This window comes from Ambystoma mexicanum, chromosome 1p (assembly GCF_040938575.1).
Source record: "Ambystoma mexicanum isolate Mex_15411 chromosome 1p, UKY_AmexF1_1, whole genome shotgun sequence".
Classification (NCBI taxonomy): domain Eukaryota; kingdom Metazoa; phylum Chordata; class Amphibia; order Caudata; family Ambystomatidae; genus Ambystoma; species Ambystoma mexicanum.
This window is the reverse complement of record NC_090921.1, coordinates 998,758,449-998,784,977: the sequence shown is the minus strand read 5'-3', so window position 1 is coordinate 998,784,977 and position 26,529 is coordinate 998,758,449. Positions and strand designations below refer to the sequence as shown.

At 45.8% G+C, this 26,529-nt stretch overlaps 1 protein-coding gene across 1 annotated transcript in view; it reads right to left on the bottom strand.

Annotated features, from left to right (window-relative positions):
• The window catches only part of HYDIN (HYDIN axonemal central pair apparatus protein), a 3,273,799-nt gene that overhangs the window by 1,207,529 nt on the left and 2,039,741 nt on the right, over positions 1–26,529 (bottom strand). The window contains exon 46 of the mRNA XM_069654775.1: positions 16,774–17,463. Within this exon, the coding sequence (XP_069510876.1) occupies positions 16,774–17,463 (690 nt within the window). The remainder of the gene's footprint in view (positions 1–16,773; positions 17,464–26,529) is intronic.

Here is a 26,529-nt window from a genome sequence, read left to right as displayed (position 1 = left end):
GGGATATCCGTTTGTGTTGTGCTGTGGGACTGCGCTATGCCACAATATGCACCGGGGTTCCTGCTGGAATTGCAGCATATTAAATGCAGTACAATAACTCTAAGTGTGCTGAATAAAATTAGGCAACTGGGCATCCTCAATAGTCACCTTGCCCCAGCTGGACACCTTTCATTATCCTTGCAGATGGCACGGATCAATGCCAGCTCTGCCATAAGAAAAGCTGTTGCACTCAACTATCTTACCAGCTCACTGAATTTGGATATTTTATTCCTAACAGAATCTCGTTTTAAAGCCACCTCTGTTGCACACTTTCATCAGCTTGTTCCGGAAAATTATCAGATTAAGTGGGCAAACAGAGAGCTCATGAGGGGAGGAGGGCTTGCCATTATCGCAAGATCATCTTTGGACCTACGTAATTTTCAAACATTATCCTGGAATTCGAACTCCGATCTCCTTACATGCACTTTCTTTACCTCTCACAATGACTTATCATATAGTACTTTGTTACAGACCCCGGGTCAAGCCAGGTCCTTTTTACACAACCTCAATGTGTATCTTGGAACCAAAGCACTTCATTATTCAAATATAATTATCTTGGGCCTCAATATATGGTGCAATGTACCAGATAACTTGGAATGTATCCAGCTTAAGGACATTATGCACTCCCACGATCTCTTGTTACTGACGGAAATGGCATCCCATGTAGGTGGACATTCTCTGGCCATAGTAATGTTCATAGGGAAAACGGTGTGCCATCAGGACAACTTACCAGTCACATGGTCAGATCATCATGTGGTTAAGTTTTCTATCCCACTGGGACAGATACTACAAGGAAAAAGCTCTGTTGCTAATGTCCAACTGGCATGTAGTAAAAAGAAAATGGACGCTATTACAGGCACACAACTTCTTAACAGAATTACTGTGGCTCCGGCTGACGTAAAATGTCTGGAGTTATTTCACAATCTTAGGCCCTGTCTTCCAAAACATTGTGACACTTTTGCCCATATAACAAGTACAAATAAAACTAGAAGTAGGAATAACCAGTGTTAAAATCAATCTCTGGGAATCATGAAAAATGAGTACCTGTTAGGTAGAATCCTATGCAGTTCCCTTAGGGAGCACTACATAAGATTAAGACTACAGGTATGAGCAAGAAAAATCCCCTTTGGTATCAGTCTGTACCACAAATATTTAGTTGGTAGCTGTGGCTAAGCAGTCAGACTTATCTCAAGAGGGAGATGAGCAGTATTCAGGTTTTACACAATAGGTATCACAGTACTATGGCACAAAGAAACACTGACCAAAGCTTTGTATCAAAAAGAGAATATATAGATTTATTTTATACACATCTAGTTCCACACATAAATCACAGTTGATAAAATAAGTTAAGTTTAGTCAAGGAAAGTATATACAACTCCCTAGTCAATTGTAGACAAGTTTGCGGTAGAGTGAAAACTGAGCAAAACAGCACAGTGAAAACCAACTACAAATGGCACTCTACAAATTTAGCGAAAGGGAGGGAAAGCACAAGTTAAACCGAAATATCTTCAGACACCCCCTAGCAACACTTCCCTGAAGTTTTGTGAACAAGTAATGCACAGTAAGACTTTAGCAGAAAGATAAGTAATTGAAGATTCAGGGGTATCAACACATTTCTCATTGATTCTCAATCTAGTGAGAGCAGATCTAACAAATCATCCAGAGTCAATAGGCCTGAGCCAGAGTCAGTGGTACAGGACCAAGAGCTTAGGAGCAAAAATGTTCTTGTAGCTGCAGTCAAGTCTTTGGTTAACGAATAGTGAAAAAGGTAGATACCAGGCGAAAGACAATGTTAGATGAAAGGGCGGCCAACCCCACAAGTAGATAAATGATTTAAAACACCTTTAGGGCTACTACATGGAAAGGGAGGCCTGGTGGAACAAAGTACCTTTGAATGAAGAAGTGGCTCCTGTGGTGGCGGTTGTTCCTGGTAGTTCCTGCAGTTCGGGGGATCCAGCAGAGGAAGAGAGGCTCTTGTCGTGGAGGAAGGTTCGAGTTACTGCACTACCCAGGGATGAAACGAGCCGCGGTGCTGCCCAACGAAAAAAAGGTACGCTCCTTTAAATTGCGGTCTGGGTGGATGGCTGCCTGGCTATCCGGCCTCCAGGTGCTGGGCACTGGCGATTCGACCAAGGCAGGTCCGAGGAAGCGATTGGTGCACTGGTTGGTCCCACCAGCTCAAGAGAAGAAGGCTCTTCCGAAGAAGATCTCCTCTTGTCGTGTGGAAGAAAAGTGGTGCGACGCTGCAGCAGGGCTTCACCGGTGGTGCAGGTGCTGAAGATGTCCGTGGCTTCCCTCCCCTTCGGTTCCGTAGTTCCAGTGGCGACGTCTTGCTCTTCCAGTCCTCAGGACCCTGCTTTTATAAAAAAGAACTCCATTCATACAGCCTAGCTGTCACTCACACAGTGGAGTGGTCATCTTGGCGGGAGATCCTCCAGCTTATCAGGATAGAGTGCGACATGGGTTGCCGAGGCTTACTCCCCCTCCCACACAATGGACCCACCCCAGACTCAGTGGCGCCGAAAGAAGGGCTTCTTGGCAGAAGCCCGCCAAAAGGACGAACAAAGGATCCCCGACCTGGGTTAGGAGTTTAGAGTAAGACACGAGAAAGAATTTATATTAAAGTTCAGGCAAATAAAACCTACCGGAGTAAAGTTAGTAATAAAAAAACCCGGCGGTATGTTAGAGGCTGCCAGAAAATGTGGTAGCCTCGAACAATGGGAAAATCGCATAGGAAAATATTTGCGGTCGAATATTTACAGTAGTAACCACTGCCACCAGCCAGAAGCTTTAGAGAGAGGGACTTTACGGTAACCCCCTCGAAAGTGAACCTAAGGGAAAAACTATTAACCCTTTCCAGTACCTCCATAGTAAGATGGGTTGTACTGGTTAAGTTCATAGGAATTGACTAGTAAAGTCAATGGGGACTTAACATGCCCTGGGAGACAGTCAGTCAGTCAGTCAGTCCCAGGGTATGGAGTCTATGCTTGGGGGTCGCTACGACACCCCTGTGTCACTACACTGAGGGTGCTGTGTAACACATGTGAATAAAGATGGTTCCTATGGGGGAGAGAAAATCCCATAGGCATTAACCACAAAAATAGCCTAGAACACCCATAGCAAAAAATGCCTAAGAGTGGGAAAAAGAGTCTCACTTTTAGCAGGTAAAAAGAAACAAACCCTTCAAATCCAGCAACGCTGCTGGGGGACTCTATAGGTAAGGAAAATTAGCCATAGAATGAGAATTGTATGTCAAGACCGCAGGCTCCCATTATGCTTCTCTTTCTTTAATTCACCAATAAAGAAAAAGCTCAGCAGCAAGATATTTTGTGCACCCAAATGTGCCATGAGTAATGTGCATAAAAGCAGGTGCACTAAATATAATAAACACATTAAAACATAACATATAACCAAGGGTCTCTGAAGGAACTCCATTTCCCAGGGGACTTTGCTCGAGTTCATTTAGAGGCCACCAACATGTGACCTAGTCCTCTAATAGTTGTCCAGATACCCTCCATAAACAGTCCTAAACATGATGCAACTTCCTCTTTCTTTGCTGCTCACAGCAAGAGATAAGTACATCCATGTTTAGCACTGTTTATGACATATTGTTATGATCATGTATAAGTATTATAGTTATTGGCTTATGTTAGCATTTTTGTCATAGATATACTATAGTATTTGCTTATATTGACAGTTTTTGTCATAGATACACTATTGAATGTGCGTGCGCTTTAATTTTGATTTCCTCTTCTGAGGAGATAAGTACCTTGTACTTCGCTCCGACACCAGCTGCTTCCTGCTAGCGTCGGAGAGTGGGTTTTTCCACGAAGCGTTGTTTTCATTGCTTCGATTTCTGCCGGGCTTGTATTTACTTTTCCCAGCCCCGGCCTCCTCGCGGAGATCGGAAGGCTTACGCGGCATAGGCGATCCATCGCAGGGATCGTTTTCATTTTCTCAGCCCTCCGGTCTTTTACAAGCCGGAAAGGCCTGCGCGGCCTTGCTGAGGACCACAGAGCCACCCACGGACCACCAGGGGAGCTCCAGCTTTCCCGGGTCCTTTTCTCCAATTCCGGCGCTCTAGTACGCATGACCGTTACTATTTACGGTCTTTGCTGCTCGAGCGCCGGAATCCTTCGTGTGGTGTCTCTTTGAACTGTGATTGATAAATACATCAAAGGCATTGCGTTTCTCCTCGCAAATATAAGCGAGTGCTCATGCGAGTGACAGTAATATAGCTATACAAGAATTAGCATATTTAAAAAAAAAAAATTAATAAAGTTAAGGAGAAATAAGATCCTGTTCAGCAATTTCTACAGGTTAATAACAAGCTGAACTAATAACACTGGGCTAGAGAGAAGGCGTTCTAGAAGCCCAGAAGAAAAAGAAGAAAAAAAAAAAGTGTTTAAAAGGTGCTTGGAAAAATCATGGCAGTGCAGTACTCCCCTCAATCAGATCAAGCTTGGTCTGAGTGTGAGGAAGATACCTGCTACATTGACAAAGTGGCTATGGCAAACAGCCTACAGAAAGTGCTGGTTCCTCAGTTGAACACAGCTTTAAAAAAGCTGTGACTGACATGCTCCTACCCATTCAAAACCGCCTAGACACGATGGAGGAGCGCCTAAGAACAACATCTCCGCCAGGTAGGAAAAAGACCCAAAAAAGAAAGCACCTTAATGAAGGGGGATGTATCCCGGCTCGCAAGAGCAGAAGCTCTCTGACCCCCCTGAGCCAGCCAAATAATGCCACAGTTGCCGTATCGGACGCCTTCTCCAGGCTGAACCAATGAAACAATCCTTTATGAGAAGAAGGTAACCCCTTCCCACGAACCCTCGTACCCTGAGGAAGAAAACGGGGGAAATAGACCCTCAAGCCCGGAGGGATATGGACAGGGCACGGAAGAAGAAGATCATAATAGGGGCGTCTATGACGCTGATCATTCCCACTCTTCATCTGAAGAGGAGTTTCAAATAGAGGGTTCAAAACCCTCAGGTTCAGGGATTGTGGCAGACCCCCATCCCCAAGGACACAACCGGGAACAAGCCTCCTGCAGAAGGGATGTTCAAACCGGAAGATCTAATGCACCCCAGATCCACCGACTGGGAACCATCTTCCAAGACATCAAATTATATTCATCTCAGACTGCGCAAGCCACTTGATAAGGAAGTCAGGGCCAGACTTCGTACTGAATGTCCACAACCAGACATTTCGGACAAGGTAGCTCTAACTCCAGAGCTTGATTAAAAAATGATCACCTTTCTAGGTAAAAACATCAAAGACCCAAGGAAGGGTATTGACCGCACCTGGAGGTCCTGTCAGGACAAAGTACTGGACGTGGCGGGACCACTGGCCAAAATCTTAGATCTTGCGGAAGCAGCCATCAGCTCCTCTGACCCCATTGACCCAGTAATACTATCCGGTTGGGTTCAGCGAGCAATTTGCCTCTTGGGAAACGCCAGTTGTGCTATTTCAACGGAGCGTTGGAAAGTCATCCTATACAAAATAGACGCCAAACTGAGCGAATTGGCAGACACAGAATCGGGCCCAACCGCGCAAGGTCTGCTTTTCGGAGATCCTTTTATGAAGGAGATGGCAAAATTTGTCAGGACATTTACAGCATTGATAAAGCGCAGGCTTCAATCAAAAGAGTCTTTGCATCCAAGGTTTTCTCCAGAGCCGGATGAGGCAGAGGTCACTCTTCCGGCCGTTACTTCTTCGACAAGAGACCTCAACAATCCAGAGGCCAGCATAACTCCTGGCAAGAACGCTCCAACACATTCTTCCCCTCGAGAGGTCGTGGAAGAGGGCGTCCCTGGAAGAGAGCGGCTAGATCCCCAGCCCAACAACAATCCACAGGTCAGTGTACTTATAGCAGCGCCAGCGCCACTAACACATAGGAGGGAGGTTAATGATGTTTGCAAATGCTTGGGATACCTTATCAGGAGACGCCTGGGTAAGGGACACAGCTAGGGGTCTCCGCCTAGAGTTTTTCGAGCAACCCATCCAGACATGTCACCCTACTCCCATAGTAATGTCTCAGACAGATCAAACCGCCTTAGACAGCGAAATACACAGTCTTCCTCAGAAGCAAGCGATTCGCCCCTGCTCAAGTCAGGGAGGTTCCTTCAGTCCCAAATTCCTGGTACGCAGGAAGCAAAAGGTACGCCCAGTCATAAACCTCAGAGCTCTCAACGAATTCATCATTTACCGCCATTTCAAAATGGAAGGTATGCACATACTCAGAGACCTCCTGAGACCGAATGATTGGCTTATGCGTCTAGATTTAAAAGATGCCTACCTTGCAGTGCCGATTCATCAGACACACATAAGTTACCTGAGATTTTCTTGGAAAAATCGAGATTGGGAGTTCACATGCCTACCCTTCGGGCTCTCTTCAGCGCCTTGGGTTTTCACCAAGCTCTTAAGGCCTGTAATAGCTCATTTAAGAGAACAAGGTGTCCGTCTTATAATTTACCTAGACGACATAATTTTCATGGCCCAGTCGCAAGAACTAGCTCAGAAATAGACCAGACTAGCAATAAACTTGCTACACAGCCTCGGTTTTCTCAAACTGGGAAAAGTCAGTTCTTCTTCCATCCAAAAATATGGAATTTCTGTGGTTCGTAGTGGACACCCAGAATTCTCAACTTCGACTCCCATCAGCCAAGATTCACTCTACCAAAAGAGAGATACGCAGGCTCCTACAGAAGAACATGTTCTCTCTTCGAGAGCTAGCAAGACTGATAGGGCTACTATCCTCCGCCATTCAGGCAATATTTCCCGGCCCTCTTCACTATCGAGAACTACAAAGACTGAAGGGCCAACACTTAGGCGAAGCCTTTCTTATTCTCAACTCCTGACACTGTCACCTCAAGCGAGGACAGAGCACAACTGGTGGCTCACTCACATGGAAGCCTGGAACGGCAGAGCCATCTTCGGTTCCGCTCCAGATATTATCATCGAATCGGATGCCAGTCGCTCCGGCTGGGGAGCGAGATGCGGTTCCGTAGCCACGGGAAGGGACTTGGTCTCCTCAGGAGCTGGATCTGCATATCAACTGTCTAGAGCTTCTTGCAGGCTCGTTTGCAGTACGCTCTTTTGCCAGAGACAGAGCGAGTTGCTGTACCTTACTAAAAATGGACAACATCTCAGCAGTAAGATACATCAACCATCTGGGCGGCACCAAGTCAAGACCTCTAGCAGAATTAGCCAAGGATTTCTGGCATTTCTGTCTGGACCATCAGATTTCAGTGACGGCGGAATACCTTCCTGGTCTCTCAAACGTAGTAGCGGACTGGTATTACCATCACTCGACAGATTACAGCGATTGGAGGCTCAACAGGGAAGTTTTCCTCCGCCTCCAGGATATTTGGCGCCCCATGTCCATAAACCTCTTCGCTTCCAGACTCAACACTCAACTACCAGTGTTTTACAGCTGGAGGCTGGACCCGGCAGCAGCCGCAACGGACGCATTCCTGCAGTCATGGTCCCAGGGAATACTTTATGCCTTCCCCCCCTTTTACTATGATAGCGAGGACCCTGGCGAAGGCCCGTCAGGAGCATTCGGATCTGATCCTTATAGTGCCGGTCTGGACATCTCAGACCTGGTATCCAATACATCTGGAACTTTCCTCGGATTCTCCAATCCTACTACCCCAATTTCCGGATCTCCTACTAGATCCATTAGGTCAGCGTCACCCCCTTCTCCTCAGCAGATCTCTGACCCTAGCGGCCTGGAGGATTTCAGGTCAAGATGGAGAGTCCCAGGCATGTCCCGCATGGGGATCAATCTCATCAAGGAGAGCTGGGTTCCTACTACCCCTTAAGAGGTATTCCAACTCTTGGAGCACCTGGAGCTCCTGGTGCTGAGAGAAGGTATTATATCCAAATTTGAGCACCTGTAGAGGAGATATTGAATTTCCTAGCTTCCCCAGTAGAAAGAGGGCTTGCCTACAGGACCGTGAACGCCTATCATTCAGCAATTTCCGCAGGTCATGACCTTGTTCAAGGAGTACCAGCAGGAGAACACCACCTCGTCTGCAAGTTACTCAAGGGTGTGAGGCTTACCGTCCCACCTCTGTCCCGCTACGACAAGCTTTGGGGCGTTAATAAAGTATTGAACCTCTTTTGTCATGGCCCTGTAATGAAGAACTATCACGTATGGCCCTATCCGGCAAACTTACTATCCTACTCTGCTTGGTCTCCTACAGGAGAGTTTGACGTCAGAGCTCTCGATTTAGCAGGCAGGGTTTTCTCTCCTGACGGCATCGTATTTCATATTCATAGGAGAGCGAAATGCAATTCCAGAGTGATTTCTCATCCTGCCTTTAGAGACCAACCCAAGCTCTGCTTGGTTAAATGCTTGAAAGTCTACAAAGAAAAGACAGCTTCACTCAGGACCTCCCCTAACGGGCAGCTACTGATAGCTCTACATAAACCGCAAAAAGCAGTTTCAGCGCCGACTTTAGCACGGTGGACTAACTCAAGCAGGGATTGATACCCAACACTTCGGAGCCCACTCCGTTAGAGGAGCCATGGCTCCAAAGCCTTTCAGGCGGGAGTGCGCCTAGAAGACATCATGAGGATGGGCAGATTGGGCAAGCGAATCAGTATTCAAACAGTTCTACCTGAAACCGGTAGATCAGCCGGCATCCATTGTGGTAAGTAAGCTTTAAACAAGCATAATGGGAGCCTCCGGTCTTGACATAGAATAAAGATTTTCCATAATAACTTACTAGAAAGTCTTAATTCTATTAAAGTCACAGAGGCGAGCATTATCCCACCCGGCGATAAATAACAGCGTATCACTTGATGTTGATTAAAGGCTTTAATATGAATATTAATGATTTGGAACTTATATGTATTCTACCAGAATAACCTAATGAAATTTCTCTTCCACCCTAATAAGGGATCTAGGGTTGTCATATACATGAAGTAATTTACCCTTTTTCTTTTTTGACAGCGCCTGCAGACAAGTCCGTCTGATCAACAGCCCGACACAATTTTCTTTTACGAGTTGGCTGCAGTTACTTTCTACTACGGACAGTCAAGTTCGCAGCCTCGAAAGAGGAAGTTGCATCATGTTTAGGACTGTTTTTGGAGGGGATCTGAACAACTATTGGAGAACTAGGTCACATGTTGGTGGCCTCTAAATGAACTCAAGCAAAGTCCCCTGGGAAATGGAGTTCCTTCAGAGACCCTTGGTTATATGTTATGTTTTACTGTGTCTATTATATTTAGTGCACCTGTTTTTATGCACATTACTCATGGCACATTTGGGTGCACAAAATATCTTGCTGCTGAGCTTTTTCTTTATTGGTGAATTAAAGAAAGAGAAGTATAATGATTGCCTCTGTGTCTTTAATAGAAGTAAGACTTTCTAGTAAGTTATTATGGAAAATCTTTATTCTCCCTAACAGTACCATCATAAAGAAAAGTTATGGTTAAGGACTAGACCATCTGTACACCTTCTGGAGGGAAAAACAGCATTAAAAGCCTGCAAGAAGTCTATTGTCTTAGCTAAAGCGTAGTGTCTCCAAAAACAGATTGATCTCTCACAGAATAGGCCAAAAGTGTTATTTACAACCATTAAAAAAAAGTTGTATCTCCTTCTAGTACAATTCCACATCTCTCTCCATTTTTCTCCCAGGCAAACAAATTAAATATTTTACTCACTGACAAAATCGATCAGATCAGGAATGAATTTGACCTCCAATCCATAACCCAGCAAATGACCATGACAAATGAAAAAATGATTACCAGTGATGATCTTATAGGTTCTAGATTTACCCTTAGACCTGTGGACCAGGAAACAATTTTTAATCTCATCGCTAAACTAAAGCCTACCAATCAGACCCCATCCCCGCATATCTAGCTAAGAGGCATGTAGCAGCCCTTAGTGGGCCACTCTTATCTGTTCTAAATGCCTCACTAACTCAGGGTATTTTTCCAAAGGAGCTAAACAAATCCTATTTTACTCCACTTCTGAAAAAAGAATACACTTGATCACAAAGTATTTTCCAGTTATCAACCCATTGCAGGTCTACCCTGGCCATCTAAGATCTTGGAAAAAATCTTCACAGTGCAATTGCAAGATTTTTTGGAGGATAAGGGGATATTGGATACGTACCAATCAGGATTCAGGCCAGGACATGGGACCGAGACGGAACTGGTATCAATCTGGGATGACATTTTGAAGGCTGCCGATGAGGGTGATTGCCAGCATGCTTGTCATGCAGGACCTATCGGCAGCCTTCGATACAGTAGATTTTGAGATTCTTATCTCTAGACTAGCTACAGTGGCTTAAGTGTCCAATGACTCATTGAAATGGTTCACATCCTTTCTGACTAATTGAACCCAGCAAGTCAAACTGGGTCTATTTAGCTCTGACTCTATGCCAGTGAAATGTGGAGTGCCCCAGGGCTCCTCCCTTTCTCCATTGTTATTCAACATTTACATCCGTCCCATGCTGGACATTTTCTTGGAGTTCGACCTGCATTATCACTCCTATGCAGACGATACGCAGATCTATGGTCGGCTAACAGAAACATTGGAGGCAATGGACAGAGTGCTGGACAATTAAAAGTTGGATGCTGGCCAATAAGCTTCAAATGAACCCAGCTAAAACAGAGATCATATTATTTGGATCTAAGACAACATTGAATAAAATCTTGCAGCATAACGCCCTGCCAGTATCTTTTGCATACAGGCTAAGAACCTTGGTTGTACCTGGCAGATTAATCTAGGCTGTAATTTACAGGTTAGCAAAATTGTAAAATCTGTGTATTACCACCATAAACTGCTGAAACTTCTGTTGCCACTGGTTCTAGATAAAGATCGTCCTTTGAGAGTTAGTGCACTGGTAAACTCCGGACTAGATTATTGAAATGCCCTGGTAATGGGTATTCCAAAAGGCCAGACCCAGAGTCTGCAGGTTGGTCAAAATGCAGCCGTCAGGCTGGTCTACTCCCTGCTGAGACGGTCACCCATTTCACAGTTCAGTGGAAATCTTCACTGGCTACCGGTACAGCCAAGAGTTCTGTTTAAGGTTCTTTGCCTGGTCTTTAAGTGCCTCAGAGGAACTTCTGCTTTATATCTTTCCTCAAAGATTGTTCCTTACTACCTAGACCATCGCCTACAGTCTTCAGGACAACAAATTTTGGCGATCTCAACATCAAGGTTGGTTTCCTAGTGCGATTAACATTTTTCTTGCGCAGGTCCCGTGCCTGGATTCCCTGCCACTTGATCTCTGAACAATTGAAACTTTGGGCAAATTTAGGAAAAAGCTGAAGACCTTTCTGTTTGAATAACTGTCCACAATGATTCTGGTTTCCTGCTCTGTATTATTAAATCATCTGCGCCCAGATGCAATTTCATTGCTTGGTTCCATTGGTTATGCACGATATTAATACAAAAATCAAATCAATCACCCTGGACATTAACTGACATCCAGCTGATTACCCTGTACCGGCTGAACAGGGAGACCATTGTAGAGCTACTCTTCCTGATCCATGACGAGCTACAGAGCTAGATCAACATCAGAACTGCCTTAACCTCGCTGCTGAAGCTTCTATCAGTCCTACATTTCCTTGCATCTGGCACCTACAAGCACATTGTGGGCATGCTGCATGGCATGTCCCATGCCACATTATCATGTACTGGAAGCACTCCTGCGCCATGCCTACCAATGCATCTCCCTGCCCACCAACTTGGCACATATTAATGCAACTAAGGCATGTTTCTAAGCAGCAGCCCACCTGCCCAACGTAATTGCTGCTCTGGACTGCCACCATGTGGCATGGTCACTCCCCCAGGCATACAAAGAGGTATACTGCAACAGGAATTAGTATCACACCATGAATGGCCAGGTCACCTGTGATGCTGACCTCATGATCACACACTGCAGTGCCCGCTTCCCTGGTTCCACACACAATGCTATGGTCCTGAGGAACAGCACACTGCCTGCATACATGGAGAGCAACAGAGGATAACCGACATAGATACTGGGCGAGTACAAGTGCAATCACACAAACTGATCTTGCAGCACTCGGTGAAATGCTTTGTGAAAGGGGAGTGACATTACCACAAATGATCAATGCATGCCCTGTCAAGGCCCTGTACATGCAGCACCTGGCTTCTCACCCCACACACAACAGCCACCAACCCACAGGACTAAGACATGCACGACAATGCAGTATTATGTCAGCAATGCAGATTATCTCAACCGTCAAGATCTTACCTTCCCACTTGGTAACGACGCCTGGAGATGTGAGCGACTTCCAGTCCCCTGGGCAGCCACCACAACCCTGTACTAGAAACAGGTGTTTAGGCTGTGACCTGGGGACGTGGAGCCAAGTGAAACAGGGAAAAACCCTTACAGGTAAAAAACCTGCAAGCAGTGGTGAAGAAAGTCCAGACAGTATTCAGATCAGTAGGAGGAATTCCTGAAATGAAGGCTCTAGATGAAATCATGTCCAGGTATGGCCGGACAGCAAAGAGCAAAGAAGGAAGGAGCGGAGCAAGGAGAGCCAAGGGAACAAAGCAGGAGAGAAGGCAGCAAGGAAACCAGGAATAGCAATGGCAGAAAGACAAACCAGGCAGGAATAGAGGGGGGAAGACAGTGTCACTGCAATGGGGGAGAACAATTGCGATGCAATGCTCACTTTGTGTCGGGTACTGAAATAGCCAGTAAGTGTTGTTCAGGTTGCTGTTACTTAACTGTAAATCTTGGGTCTTGCATGAATTCACAGGCTCATGAATATTCCCCGTCAGGCTTGGAATCCTCGGTAGACTGAAAATTGCTTGTCTCCTTTATAGCCGAGCATTGTCCTTTGGGTCATACTGCCCCAGCCAATGATACTCGCCTGCCTAAGCTCCACCCCTGGTGGCCATATTCAGATTTGGTAGCACATGTAAAGTGACAGTATGAACCAAGAACAGCCCTAGAGGGGAAGGAGGGAGGGTTTGCATGTGAATCCATTCAAGACCCATGCTGGAGAACAAGAGTTACAGGTAAGTAACTTAAACCTTCTCCCGCATGGGGTCTTGCATCGATTCCCATGCTAATCAATAGCATTACACAGGAGCACATATACACAACCGTGGGAAGTGGCAAGGCTCATCAGAAGCAATACACTTACCCCTGGAAGAGACTCAACTCAAACAAACGGGTTGCATAGCACTGCTTGGCTGACCCGGGACTCATCACTGGAATCCCTGTCGACACAGTAGAATCTTGTGAAGGTGTGGGTAGACCATCACATACTAGCCCTGCAGATGTCGAGCAGGGGAACAGCAGAGAGAAATGTTGTAATTGCTGCAATGGCTCTGGTGGAGTAGGTTCTCAGCCACCCCGCAGTTGTCTGTTGGCCAGACGATGACAGCGCATGATATAGCCAAAGAGCCACCTGGATATGGAAGCCTTAGACAGGGCTTGCCCGACCGGTCCAAAAATGAAAAACAGCTGAGATGTCTTCTGAAAATAGTTTGTGCGTTTCACTTAGAATTTTAGGGCACGAGCAACGTCCAGTGAATGCAACGCCCTTTCAGCAGGCATAGAATGGTTCGGGACGAAAACTGGCAGAACCAAAGGCTTGTTGAGCTGAAAAGCCGGAGGAATCTTTGGCATAAAGGTGGGATGAATCCGCAGCACCATCTTTGTAGTGTGGAAGGTCAAGTACGGCTACTTGCAGGAGAGGGCCTGGATCTCCCCGACTCGCATGGCCGAGGAGATCACCACCAGGAAAGCAGCCTTCCAATAAAGAAACTTCAGAGGGGCACAATGCAGCGGTTCAAATGGAGCCCCATGAGCTTAGTCAAAAGCAGGTTCAGTTTCCAAGCCAGGGCAGGAGTCTTTGCCGGCAGAAAAGTCCTGAAGAGACCCTTGAGGAACTCCTTGACAAGCCTATGCGATCACAGGGAGAGCTTGCACGGTGCCCGTGCGTACCAGTATATGGCAGTCCGATGAACCTAGAGTACAGGAAGAGCCTATCCCACAGGAATGAGAAGGCATCCCCCAAACTCCTCGGCTGAGGATATCTGATGGAAAACTTTGAGCACTTGGAGTTGCCAGCTGTCACGAAAAGGTTGATCTGGGGAGGACCCCACCTGCTGAAGAGATGAGACTCCTGCATCTGTTGAGGATGCCACTTGTGGCAGGACCTCAGCTCCTTGCTGAGAGAGTCTGCAATGGTGTTCTTGGTGCCTGCCAGCTGAAAAGGGACGAGGAACATGTCCTGAAGAATGGCCCAGTGCCACAGGTACTGGGCTTCCAGGGAGAGAGCAGTGGAGCATATCTTGCCCTGCTTCCAGATATAAAACATGGGGGTGTTGTTGTCCGTGAAGATCTGCACCACCTTCCCCTGTAGCTGATGCTGGAGCGACTAGAAGACCCAGAAGACCGCCCAGAGCTCCAGGATGTTTATGTGAAAGTACTTCTCCCCCAGGAGCCAGAGGCCTCTGGCATGAGACTGTCCTGTGTGGTCTCCCCAACTCTCTAGGGAAGAATCCATGGTGACTGTAGCCTGGTACGGGGGGGGGTGAATCTGAACAGGAGCGCCTGGAGTAAGATGTGGATGCACCGACCACCACTGCAGAGCTTGCAAGAATGCCCGATTGAGGGTGATATTGTCTGTCCAAGTGCCTGTGACCTATTGCCACCTGGCGTCTAGCAATTCCTGCAGAGGTGGCATCTGGAGCCTGCAAAAGGGGACCAGGTGGATGCAGGAGGACATCATGTCCAACGGGGATTTTATGGACCGGACTGTTGCGATGGACACTTCAGACAGCCTCCGAACCTTCACTAGGATGGCATTCACTCTCTCCACTGAGGGGGTCACTAGACATGAGACTGTGTGGAGACAGGCACCCACGATCAGAGCATTGCGTGATGGCACCACACAGGACTTCAGATAATTGATGGAGAATCTGAGTAAAGTCAGAAGGGGTATGGTCTCCGCTGTGTGCTGGGACGCCAGTGTGTGGGAGCGTGACCAAATGAGTCCGTCCAGATAAGGATAGACGTGTATGCCCTTGCAGCCCAGGTGCGCCACTTCCAGGGCCAAGCATTTTGTGAATACCATTGGTGACGATTTGAGGTTGAAAGGCTGGGCCTTGAACTGGTAGTGCTGCCCCTGGATGACAAAAGGCAGGAACATCCGGTGCTTGTGATGAATGAGGATGTGGAAGTAGGCATCCTCCAGGTCAAGAGTTGCCAGAAAATCCCCTGCCTCCAGCTGGTGGAGCATGTGCTGCAACGTGATTATCCTGAACTTTTTGGGACTTTAGGCACTTGGTTTAGGTGTCTTAAATCTAGGATCGGTTGCTACCCTGCTGACTTCTTATTTACCAGAAAGTATCCAAGTACACTACGAGCCCTGGAGGCACCGAAGGAACGGGTCTATTGCCCCTTCTCCCAGCATGGCCTTAATCTCCTGTGGTAGTTGGGCCATGTTCTTGACATGCTACAGGAGAAATGCAGGGACACCCATTTGAAAATTCCAAAGTGTGCCCCTGCTGAAGAGTCTCCAGCACCAATCTGTCTGTGTTGATCTTCCTCCACTGCTGTTTTGATAACCGGCCTCCCCCTGGGTGCAGGTCCAAGACCGGTTCAGGGCTACTTGGGCGTCTGCAGCCTGGATGGTGGATGACCTTGGCCTTTGCTGTAGACATGGATGTGAACATTCCTGTACACGGGGGAGATTGACATAGGTTGAAAATGCATGTAGGAGATTGAAAGATTAGCAATCATTTTGGGGGTGGAGCTTCATTTCTCCTCTCTCTAATACCACTGGTTATCATAGCTAAAGTCAAAATCAATGTGTGGGGCTAGCCCTCAAAACTATGGGAAAACTTCATTTGTGCCCATGTGGAGATCTCTTCCCTAAACTTTTTGTTTATTTTAGGAAATGTATTTGCTTGCAAACCAAATATATCTCATTTCATTATCAGTTCAAACTACTGTATTTCAAATAGACTCCTCAAACATACTACCCAATTTGCTGCACATGTTTTTCCCCTCATGTTAGGGGACGATAGACGGGATGATGCTGGGTTTTCCATCTGGCCTGGCAATGCCCACTTATTTTAAAGTTTTGACCTGAGAGATTTCAGGGGCTGGGGGATTAGGAGGGGGGGGTTGCAACCAGATTGATTTTACCAGCGATATTGCAGTCCACACCTGGAGACTTGCTGGCATAATATTTTGTTTGGCCCTGACTTCTGGTGCAAGAGCCTGGGTGAGAGGCCCCCTCGCCCTAAAGTGAAAGATGACTCAAGAACCTTACATATTGCTGGGATCCGGAAGAGGCCTACCATAAAACCTTGACTTTTTACATCTAAACCTTCAGATATCTGGCCTCTGTATCTCTGGCCTCTGTATCATAAGTATTTGCTTCCAAATGTGAATGCCAGTTCTGTTGATGTCCCCTGCCCAATGATAGAAGTTAATGCTGTAGCCTCTTAACTACTGGAGATCCCCACACTGCACACTAGCATTTATATAATATTTATATTTGTGAAGTACACATGTAGCCCAGACTTCTGTAGACTGTTACTCCATTTTTGGTATTAGAGTATGCAATTGAATTGAGAGTACTGTCTCAGACAACCTTTCAATACTGCTTTCTTTACAAATACTGCACTGTTATCCACATGACAAAGATTGTGCTTGTCACTTTGTTTCTGGTGTTAAATCAATAAACAGATTATTGAAAAAATGTAAAATGAAAAAATACCTTATCCAATGATGGCAGCTTGCCACTCTCCAAAAGTTTTTCTTGAATTGACTCTTCAATGTTAGACACCAGAAGAAGAACATGTGGCACACCTAGTTCAGGCTTTCCATCTTGTTCTACCAAACTAGATTTTTCACCCCCACGATTTTTTGCCATTTGACCTTCGATTGCCCTCTGCTTGTCTGCACGCTCAATTTCAGCCTTTTCCTTTTCCAGTCGTTCCTTCTCAGCCCGCTCCTTTTCTTGCCGTTCAAGTTTTTCCCTCTCCCTGTCTTTCCGACCTCTCTTGACTGAAGTCGCCTGGCGCTCAGGAATTAACTCATTTACATCTTGCAGGATATCATCTGGAGTAGGTTGGTGATATACGACTCCTTGGACCCTGTCCCAAAAGGTCAGAATGTTCGTGATCTCTTTCTGTGCCGAATCATAGCTCTTAAATCTCTGCACCAGCAGCTTCTCACTGTCACTCAAGATATCCTTCTCTGACTCTTCATGTGGCAGAATCAATGCAGGTGGGACAGATGCCTGAATTAAATCTAGAAGATTGACCCTGATATCACGGCTCTTCCTCCTTTTGCTGAGATCTTCTACATCGATTGAAGCAGATGTTGAACGTTCAAATGCAGAACCTCTTCTCTCTTGTGAGGAGTCGATCCTGAACTCTGGTTTCAGTCCACCTATGTTGACAGACTAACATCAGGAGAAAAAAAAAAGAGCAATGGATACTTGGTTATAATTACTTTAGCTCTGGTCTTATTAACATCAGTTGCAAGGCAAGCAAGGTAAGAAACAAGTTACTTAGCAGTAGCTGCAGTCCTCCAGCATTGGTGTCTTTCTAAGATCGACATGCTTTCAATATTCCCCATTAATCATCTAAACAATAGTTAAAACCAAAAGAACATCACATTGCACAGCCTACCAACCTCATTTCAGGATAATTGCCTATTAGCCAACAATGTGGGCAGGGTTTAGTCTCCACAACCAAAGGACATTATTACATTCTATAAGTACAACATGCCCGAGTTGATTTATAAGCCCCAATATGGGGAACCGGGGGGGTCACAAGAAAGATACCAACGTTGTAAAGTTACAGGTATGTAACACATTTTTTCTCCAGAATTGGATTTGTCATAGGCTTGTGGCTTTGAATAGATTCAAAAGAAATATCAATTCCTACATTTACAGCACTTCTTATCCAACCCTGGGTTCTGTTTGTGCTTGAACATTTGTATTTGTATTTTATTGTTTATTCTTTAATCCAAAGCGCTTTACAGTTTAACAACACGGGAACATTAAACATGTAACATAGAAGCAATAACAGTATATATGAGACAAACAAACCAGAAAAACAACATGTGGAATAATTTGCATTTCAGGAGGAAGAATGGAGGGGAGGGGAGTGGAGAAGGAGTGCTTTCAAGGAGGAACGGAAGGAGGAATAGGTGGAAGTGGAGCGGATAGTGACAGGAAGGGAGTTCCAATGTAGGGGGACAAGGAACTGAAAGGGGCAGAAACGAGAGTAAGCGCAAGGTGGTGGTGGGGTGGAAAGTAAGAAGAGATCAGCAGAATGAAGGGAGCGAGAGGGGGTATAGAATGAGAGGCAAGGAGGGGCAAGGTCATGAAGAGATTTAAAGACAAGACAAAGGAAGTGAAATTTAAGTTGGGAACGGAAAAGGAAGCCAGCCAAGTTTGAAAAGTGAGTTGGAGATGGAATCATGGAGAGAGAGAGAAGACAGAGGGTACGGGTGGTAGAGGGATTTAAGGGGGGCAAGATGAGAGGCAGGGAGACTGAAAAAGAGAGAAGAACAGTAGAAAAGGCGAGAAAAGATAAGGGAGGAGATTAAGAGCTTGGTAGCATGGAAGGTGAGAGAAGAACGGACTTAACGGATATTGAAGAGGTGGTAGCGACAAGAGGGTGACGTAAGGGAAATATGGTGAGTAAAGGACAGGGATGATTCAAAGTAGATTCCTAGATTCCGGGCATGAGGGGAAATCGGATGATTAGAAGGGGGAAAATGAATAGAGGGAAGGGGAGAGGGAGGAGGAATAGTGTTAGAAAGGAAGAATAAGACCTCAGTCTTGTCAGTATTAAGAGAGAGGTATTAAGAGAGATAGTAAGAGGAAATCGAATTTTTAATGGAGGTGAGGCATGAGGAGAGATTTAGATGTAGGTCAGGAGAGAAGTAAGAAAAGGAGAGGAAAAGCTGAGTATCAACAGCGTAGAAATGGTGAAAAATAAATAATGATGAGATGAGAGGAACGAAAAGTGAAGTATAGAGAGAGAACAAGAAGGGTCAGAGGACAGAGCCTTTGGGAACGCCGTAATCCAGAGGGAAGGTGGAGGAGGTACATTCGCCCCAAGAGAAAGCGAATGAGCGGTGTGAAAGGTAAGAGGAGAAACAGTTAAGGACTGAGCCCTGGAAGCCAAAAGAGGAAAGAGTATTAAGAAGTAAGGGGTGATCGACAGTATCAAAAGCAGCAGAGAGGTCAAGGAGGATGAGGATAGAGGATTGCTTAGCATAGCGAGCGGTAAGGATGGAGTCAAGTACACCGGTAAGAGCAGATTCAGTGGAGTGTTTAGGGCAAAAGCCAGATTGAGAGGGAGGGAAGAAGGAGAGAGTGGTTAGAGATGAAGGTTGAAAGTTGAGAATAGGCTAGGCGTTCAAGCCTGGTGAAGATCCGCAATGCAGTATTACCCATTTAGTCATGCTTAAAATGTCTTGGAGGAGGAGTCCCACCATTGTTGCAGACATAAAAATCACTGCTCTTATTGACTTTTCACCAACTGCCACTCTCAGTGGCCAATTTGACTTCTTGTGACACAAGGTGTTGGGAAGAATTCTCATAAATGTGCCAATTCCCTTCACCTTAAAGACCCCCAGCAACTTTGCTGGATGTTGAGGACTTGATTATTTACCTGGAGAGTGTGAGAGCCTTTTTTCCCACTTTCTCATGTATTTTGGTGTGTGTTTTAACTCTTGTGTTCTTTGATTATGGGGGTTTAGATAACTACATAGGCATCATCTTTTCATGTGTGTCACACAGCACCCTCAGTGCACTGACACAGGGAAGCCTTTTAGGCTGTCCCAAGGTTTAAATACCTTCTCTCGGATAAACTACTGTTTCCCAGAGAATGTAAAGTTAAATTGACTGTGCTAGTCTTTTTAAATTCCTAGACCCAGCACACACTATCTTACAATAGAGTGCTTGAGGGGTTATCTAGTATCCCCTATGTCTAGAAACTAATGTAGCAGTCAAATGCTACCCTTTCCTATCAAAATGGCTGGTGTAGGGGAGGACTGGTCCAAGAAGACCCCCCTCGTCTGCGCTTTCTCCCCAGGTGAGGACTATGGCTCTCTTGGGCGTCCCCTCATGCCACCCGGGCCCAGGTGGTGGAGGGTTCACCCACTGGAGACATTGCCCGCATGTATTAATTGCCCACATGTATTCAAATTTAGCTAGGCCTAAGAAACCATTTTGTCTGGTAAAGATGGTGTGAGCTCAGCGCACTGTAGCGCGGCCCCCACCCTTGGAGGGTTTCAGTCATCCTTGTTGCCGCAGCACCCTGGCAGATCCGCTGCGAGCACGTTCCCACGAACAAGACGGACATGAGCTAGTGTAATACACTAACATTGTAACAGTTCACCTCCCGCAGTGTATCATCGCTCCCAGCATGACCCGGCCAGCAGGCCTAGGCAAATGAAAAGAACAGTAAAATGGTCGTTAGATGACAGACAATCTTTGTATATTAATGTTGAGACTACTTGCAAAGGATGCTTTTCTTCCATAAAATCCCTTATATCACAAAAACCTGTAAGATGTATAATTACAAGAGATCATGCTCCCATGATATAAGCGATGATGAGCATATACCATTGCAGTTGGGTACTAATAATAACGGAACGCACCAGGAATCTGTTTGTTACGTGTATGAATGGAAAACTTACACCCCATGGGCTCGCGCCATAACTGAACTAATGCTGCTAGAGGACACAAGAAAACGAATGTAACCATACAAAGGGCCCATGTGAAGAATGCACGAGAAGGCACATGTCATGTGTGCATGTCTAGGCCCCACATGCGCCACCACCGTCACGAACAAGCGGCGGGTTACTTTCTATGTTCTCCACCAATCCTAACTCTACCTCACTTACTGCAAATATATATGCATATAACTAAATACTGTACTTGTTAAAACATAATGTATGAATAAGGTACTCAGACTGGGTATAATCAAGACACATCCAGCAAAGTTTAAATGCATGTTTTGTAATGTTCCGAATAAGTATTATAGAGTGTTCAAATGTTTATGATGTCTCTACCTAAATCGGCAACACACGAGGGAGATACCTTTGTGAAATACATGCAAGGCCATTCCCCCTCCCACCCTACGACGGCTGCCAAGGCATGAGAGCAGAGACCGCGCCGCGCTGCGTTACCTCCCCCAACCAGACTGGAGTCGCTTCAAAGATTTGTAACCCCCTCTGTAGCACCCAAGGCCACCACCTGCCACATGCATTATTTACAACACAGCAGTAAACCTCTGCCTGAACACACGCGCCCCCTCGTAAACCTCACAACCCACCGGACCATCTCAGACTTATGGCCCTGTGCAATCAAGACACCCAACACTTTGACAACACACAGCGGAACATCCATAACAACTTCTAACAAGGCAGAAAGACATGTACCGCCCGTGCCAGGCCCTGAAGCTTAGCCCCTCGACCTATGGCCCCGGTCAACAGGACACTGGTAACCATGCCCTGACGTATTGCCTCCAGTCCCCTCACAAGGTGCATTCCTCCTGTGTTGCATTAACCTGTTGTATAACCTATTGTAAGATTTACTAAAGAAGATAATACTAAAAATGCCTGAATGACTGCGGTGTGCATGGCCTAGGGCTAATAAGTCAGGAGAAGACATTCATCTCTGCCACTGGCCGCGATGGCCCCACAACACCGCCTGGATGAACTCCGCCACCCTGCCAGGCCCAGCCCAACCCACGAGGCTGCCCAGTGACGTCTTCCAGCCAAAGCCAACCACATCACAGCAGCACCTATAGTTAGTCGTCGCCACCCAATCCCCATGAACTTGTGCCCCCTATAGTGTGTAGGTTCTTATGACGTTTTTTTGTAAATATATACGCCTGTCTTTGCTATTGTCAGACAGAGCGCTCTCGGAGTTTGCAGAGTCCTTTGCATGCCCTATTCTGATTGATAAACTCCCATTTACGCTCACCCGCACTCTGTCTTGGCCTTATTCCCATTTTGGGAGAGTCCTTCATTGTCTCTCATTGCGGGGAGGATTGTGCTGTTTGGGGACGCTTGCCTTCACTGGTGGCAGTGGTTTTACAACAAACTACCATGATTTTTCCCGACCGCGAACACCGGTAGCTAAAAATCACAGGAGCCATGTTTTTCAAGATGGCGTCTGAGGCACCTTTGTTTAAACAGGTCCTGGTCTTCTTTTTTCGCCATTTCTTTTTGGAAAAGTCCTTCTAGAGTTTGTCTCTGTGCGACAACCTAGGTTTGGTCCCTTTGTTCCTACGCCTTTGGCGGGCTTCAGGAAGGAAGACCGCCTCTGGCGCCCGATTGTCTGGGGTGGGCAGGAAGTGAGGGAGGTGCCAGAAACTCCCAGTGCTTAGTCTCCTAGGAGACCCAAATGCACTCTGGCGTGATTGGCTGGCTGACGGTCCAGCAAGGACAGCCACCCTGCTGGGTGAGTGGCAGCTAGGCTGGAATTAATAGGGGAAAACTGTTTAAAAGGCAAGTCTCTTGGACTGGAAAGCAGAGTCGACCACTGGAACGAAAGAACCGAAGACGAGCTGGAAGAGGACAGCTGCTGAAACTAGTGGACCATTGGTTTGCCTGGTGGAGCCCTGCTGCAGGTCCAAATCACCAAGTTCACCTCGACAGAGAAGCCCTTTCAAGGATGACTTCTTCCTTTGAGTTGGTAGGACCAATCAACTCGTAAGCCACCTGGATACCATTCTCGGAACTGGTTAGGATTAACCAGGGGGAAGGACACCAGCTTGTGTGCTTGAAGAACATCAACCGGAAACAAAGATTTGCCAATTTGCCAGCTTTGTGACCAGTCCCCGTGTAGTGCAGGATTCCCCCGACGTCCTCCCTCTTGTCCCCACGACTGAGGCTCAGGAACAGCAACATCTGCAGGAACTGCCAGGAACAGAAGTCTTCAGCTGCATCTTTTTCTTCAATATAAGGTACTGCGAAAACCCTACCGAGAGAACTTACCTCTCACTGCGAAAGTGTGAACAACTTTGGCAACTTGCAGGCATAGTCAACTTGTAACCCGACATACAAACCTTTCTTCCGTGAACTACTTGTAAGAACCATGGCAAATATTTTTCCGTTTTAAATACCAAAACCGTTTTTACTTATACAAGACACTAGCCCATTGACTTTGGCCTCCCTATTGCATTGAATCAAATCCTCTGGTGAACACAAACTATTTACACTGTTTTAGAATAACTGTAATATTCGTTTTATTAAGTTATGCCTTTTTGATCCTACTTCCATGCTATTTTGCTCCTACTTCAAGGGAGCTCAACTGCGTAGTAATCAGTACTGTAGTATAATTTGTGTGTGATATTGGTTGCCTCATTTAGTGAATGCTTCATAAATTATTGTGTAATAAATTAATAAGTGTTTTACCAAGCAAGAAACCTTGAGTACAAGTGTATATCTGAATAATTGTCATTTTAGACCTTTGTGTAACACCCTTACAAGCTCACATTCTCTCTTGAGATAAGCCTGGCTGCTCAGCTCGCTACCAAAAACTGTGTGGTACAGATTTATACCAAAGTTTGGTTTTGCTTACACCTGTAGTCTGAGTTGTGTGTAGTGGTCCCAGAGGGTACTGCATACAAACATTGCCTAACACAAGGTGATGATTTGCTTCGACACATTTAATCAATCCTTTCTTGGAAATGGACATACACTGATTTCCTGCTGAAAAAGCTGCAAACAGTTGGTGGATTTCATAAAGTCCTTGGTTCTAAATTACAGCTCATTCACCACAAATATTGTAATCACTCCAACACTTCTTGTTCAGGCAATTTCCACCTCGAGACAGAATTCATTTAAGTCCTATGCATGGGCTCAAAATGCTGACCAAATAGCCTCAACAGGACAGTTTTCAGTTTCCAGGAAGGGGAGATTTTCCATAGTGGTGGGAAGGTGTGCAATAGACCCTTTAACAATACCTTCTGATAAAAGATGTACAGCCTTGAGTTCTAGCATACCTGGGAATGGCAGACAAATGTACTCTGACTAAGGCCACACTTGGACATATGTAATAATTAGGGAAGGAGTTGGTGCTGGAGGATCGAGAATGGATGCAAGTCATTGTGCGTGCACCAGATGCACAATCTTTTCTATTTCAACGCATAGGTTATGTTACTAGAAGAGTCCCTAGCACATTGGGGATTATCATAACTGTCTATATGTCCACATTCTGCTAATTTAGGAGCATACGTTCACGTTTAATTATATGGATTTGAGATGATAAATGTGCCTGTTGCTATAGTGCAAGAGATCTTGTCAGGGATCTGAACCTATGGGCTCTTCATCTGACCGATGGTTAAGGTATTAGAACAGTACGTACATGGCCCAAGCAGATGAAATCAGAGTCATCCGGCATGATTGGCACTGAAGGATCATGGCAATCCGGCAGGATCAGGAGCAGTGGTTGAAAGATGTAGGCAAATAACTGTGAAAATGGACTTGAAAATGCTTCTCCCAGCAAGCCACATTCTGCACACCTGCCTGTATAGGACCAGCATTTCCGGTTCTGCGCAGTAGTTGAAGAGGTCATGTGAGCAATTCCCAAACTCTGGAAAATAATTTTTTTGAGGGTCTGGTTTAATTCCCACTCGTGCCAGCTAATGAAGGGCCTTGCCAAGGAATACACAGTGACCTTCTGAACGCCTGGGAGATGCTGCGAGAGAAGAAGTATGTGGTAGTGTAGTGCCCACACCCATAGACTCTGGAACAATTTTGGACTAGATAGTGAATGGGTCCCATCGTACTCCCTGATGTAGAACAGTGTAGTGGTGTTCTTCATGAGCATACCGATTACTTTTGACCTGACCAAGGGGAGGAAGGAGTGTAATTCCTACTGCACTCCTCAAAGTTCCAGTATATTGATGAGCAGCAGTGGCTCCAATGCATCCGAAGGGCCATTAACTTAATGGTTGTTGAGGTGTGCACCGTAGCAGTCCAGTGCGGTGTATTTAACCACCATTATATACAATGTTGCATCTCAAATTGGGGCTCCTCACTCAAAAATGGCACATTCATTGCACCAGAGTAGAGGCTTCCTGAAGGAGTCATCTAGTTGGGTTTTATCTTGCCATTTTCATCGTTATTTGCTCCCAGTATGAGCAAAATGCTCCTGAATTCCTTGCATTCTCTATCTACAGAAGGGTTTATAGGAATGCATCAAGAGACTGTCCCTAGAAACATCATATAAGTATGAAACATCAGGGAGTATTATATAGCCAGGGTAGAGTTCCCCTCTGTTGAGATGACTAGGTCACAGAAGTATTATTGAAAGGTTCTCCCAGAAATGGCAACTTCTGAAATCGCATATGTCCGGATTCCCAGAGTTGACAAAAACATACAATGATGCCAATAGTGACCTTGCTTGCTGAAAGGATGCTTGGCTCTGTTGTCTGAGGGCCCCTCACCAACCAGTCTTCCAGACGTCACGAGGTGTGCTTCCACTGGTGCGAAGCACTTCATGAATATGCATGAGGCGCATATGAAGTCAAAGTGCAGCACATTCAATTGAAAATGTTTCTAGTCTACCATAAACCTGCAGTATTTGCTGTGGTTATGTGAATGGCTATATGGGAGTATGCATCCACTATGGATGACGGGCAATCTCCTCCCTGCAGCAGAGGAATGATGCTCCACAACATGAACGCATGACTTAGGAATGTGTACAAGTATCTCAGGTGCCGAATGGAACTCCATTTTCCATTTTTCTTTTTCACAAAGACTATTTTTGAGAAAATGAAGCTGCCTAATTCATGATTAAACTGAACAGAGGAGCTCACTTGGTTGAGAGGCCATGAGAGAATTAGGATTCCCATTTTTCAGGAAAGTACAAATACCAGTAAAATAGGATATATAAAAAAATTAAGGTTTTCTCGTAACTTTGTTTTCAGCCAAACATTTGAAAATCTGCGAAGTTGATGAAAAGTGAAAATACAACATTGCTCGATGACTCCCATCAGCAAGATGTGCAGATGAAATCTGAACAGTGCCTGGGACGGTTTTGGGGTCGCAGGCCTTGGGGTGAGGGGGTCGGGGGGTAGGGCTTTAGAGCATACCCACCTCAATGGTCTAAAAGAAAGCGGCCCAAAATTAAGTGGTTAGGTTATGCAATGTGATGACGTCTTTTTACTTTAACTGCTGTTAAATAATTACAGAGGACTCCCAACATGATGACCAGGAATACTCAAATAATGTGAATTCATGAAAGGTTCAATACTGGAGAGTTTAACTTGAAACATTAAATTAATATTCCCATCAATTGAAGGTTGGGGAGGCATATGGTTCCAGAAGGTAGGGAGTGGCTGGAGTAGATTCATGCATGCTATTCTATGAAGGTTGAGATCATGCAAAATGTTCACCATGTAAGTGGAGCTAATCAAGGTTTGGGGCATAATAAAGCGGAGCAGTGGTAGCCTGGCAGTGTGTGGAGGCACTTGGTAGTCTGCTGGGTGAG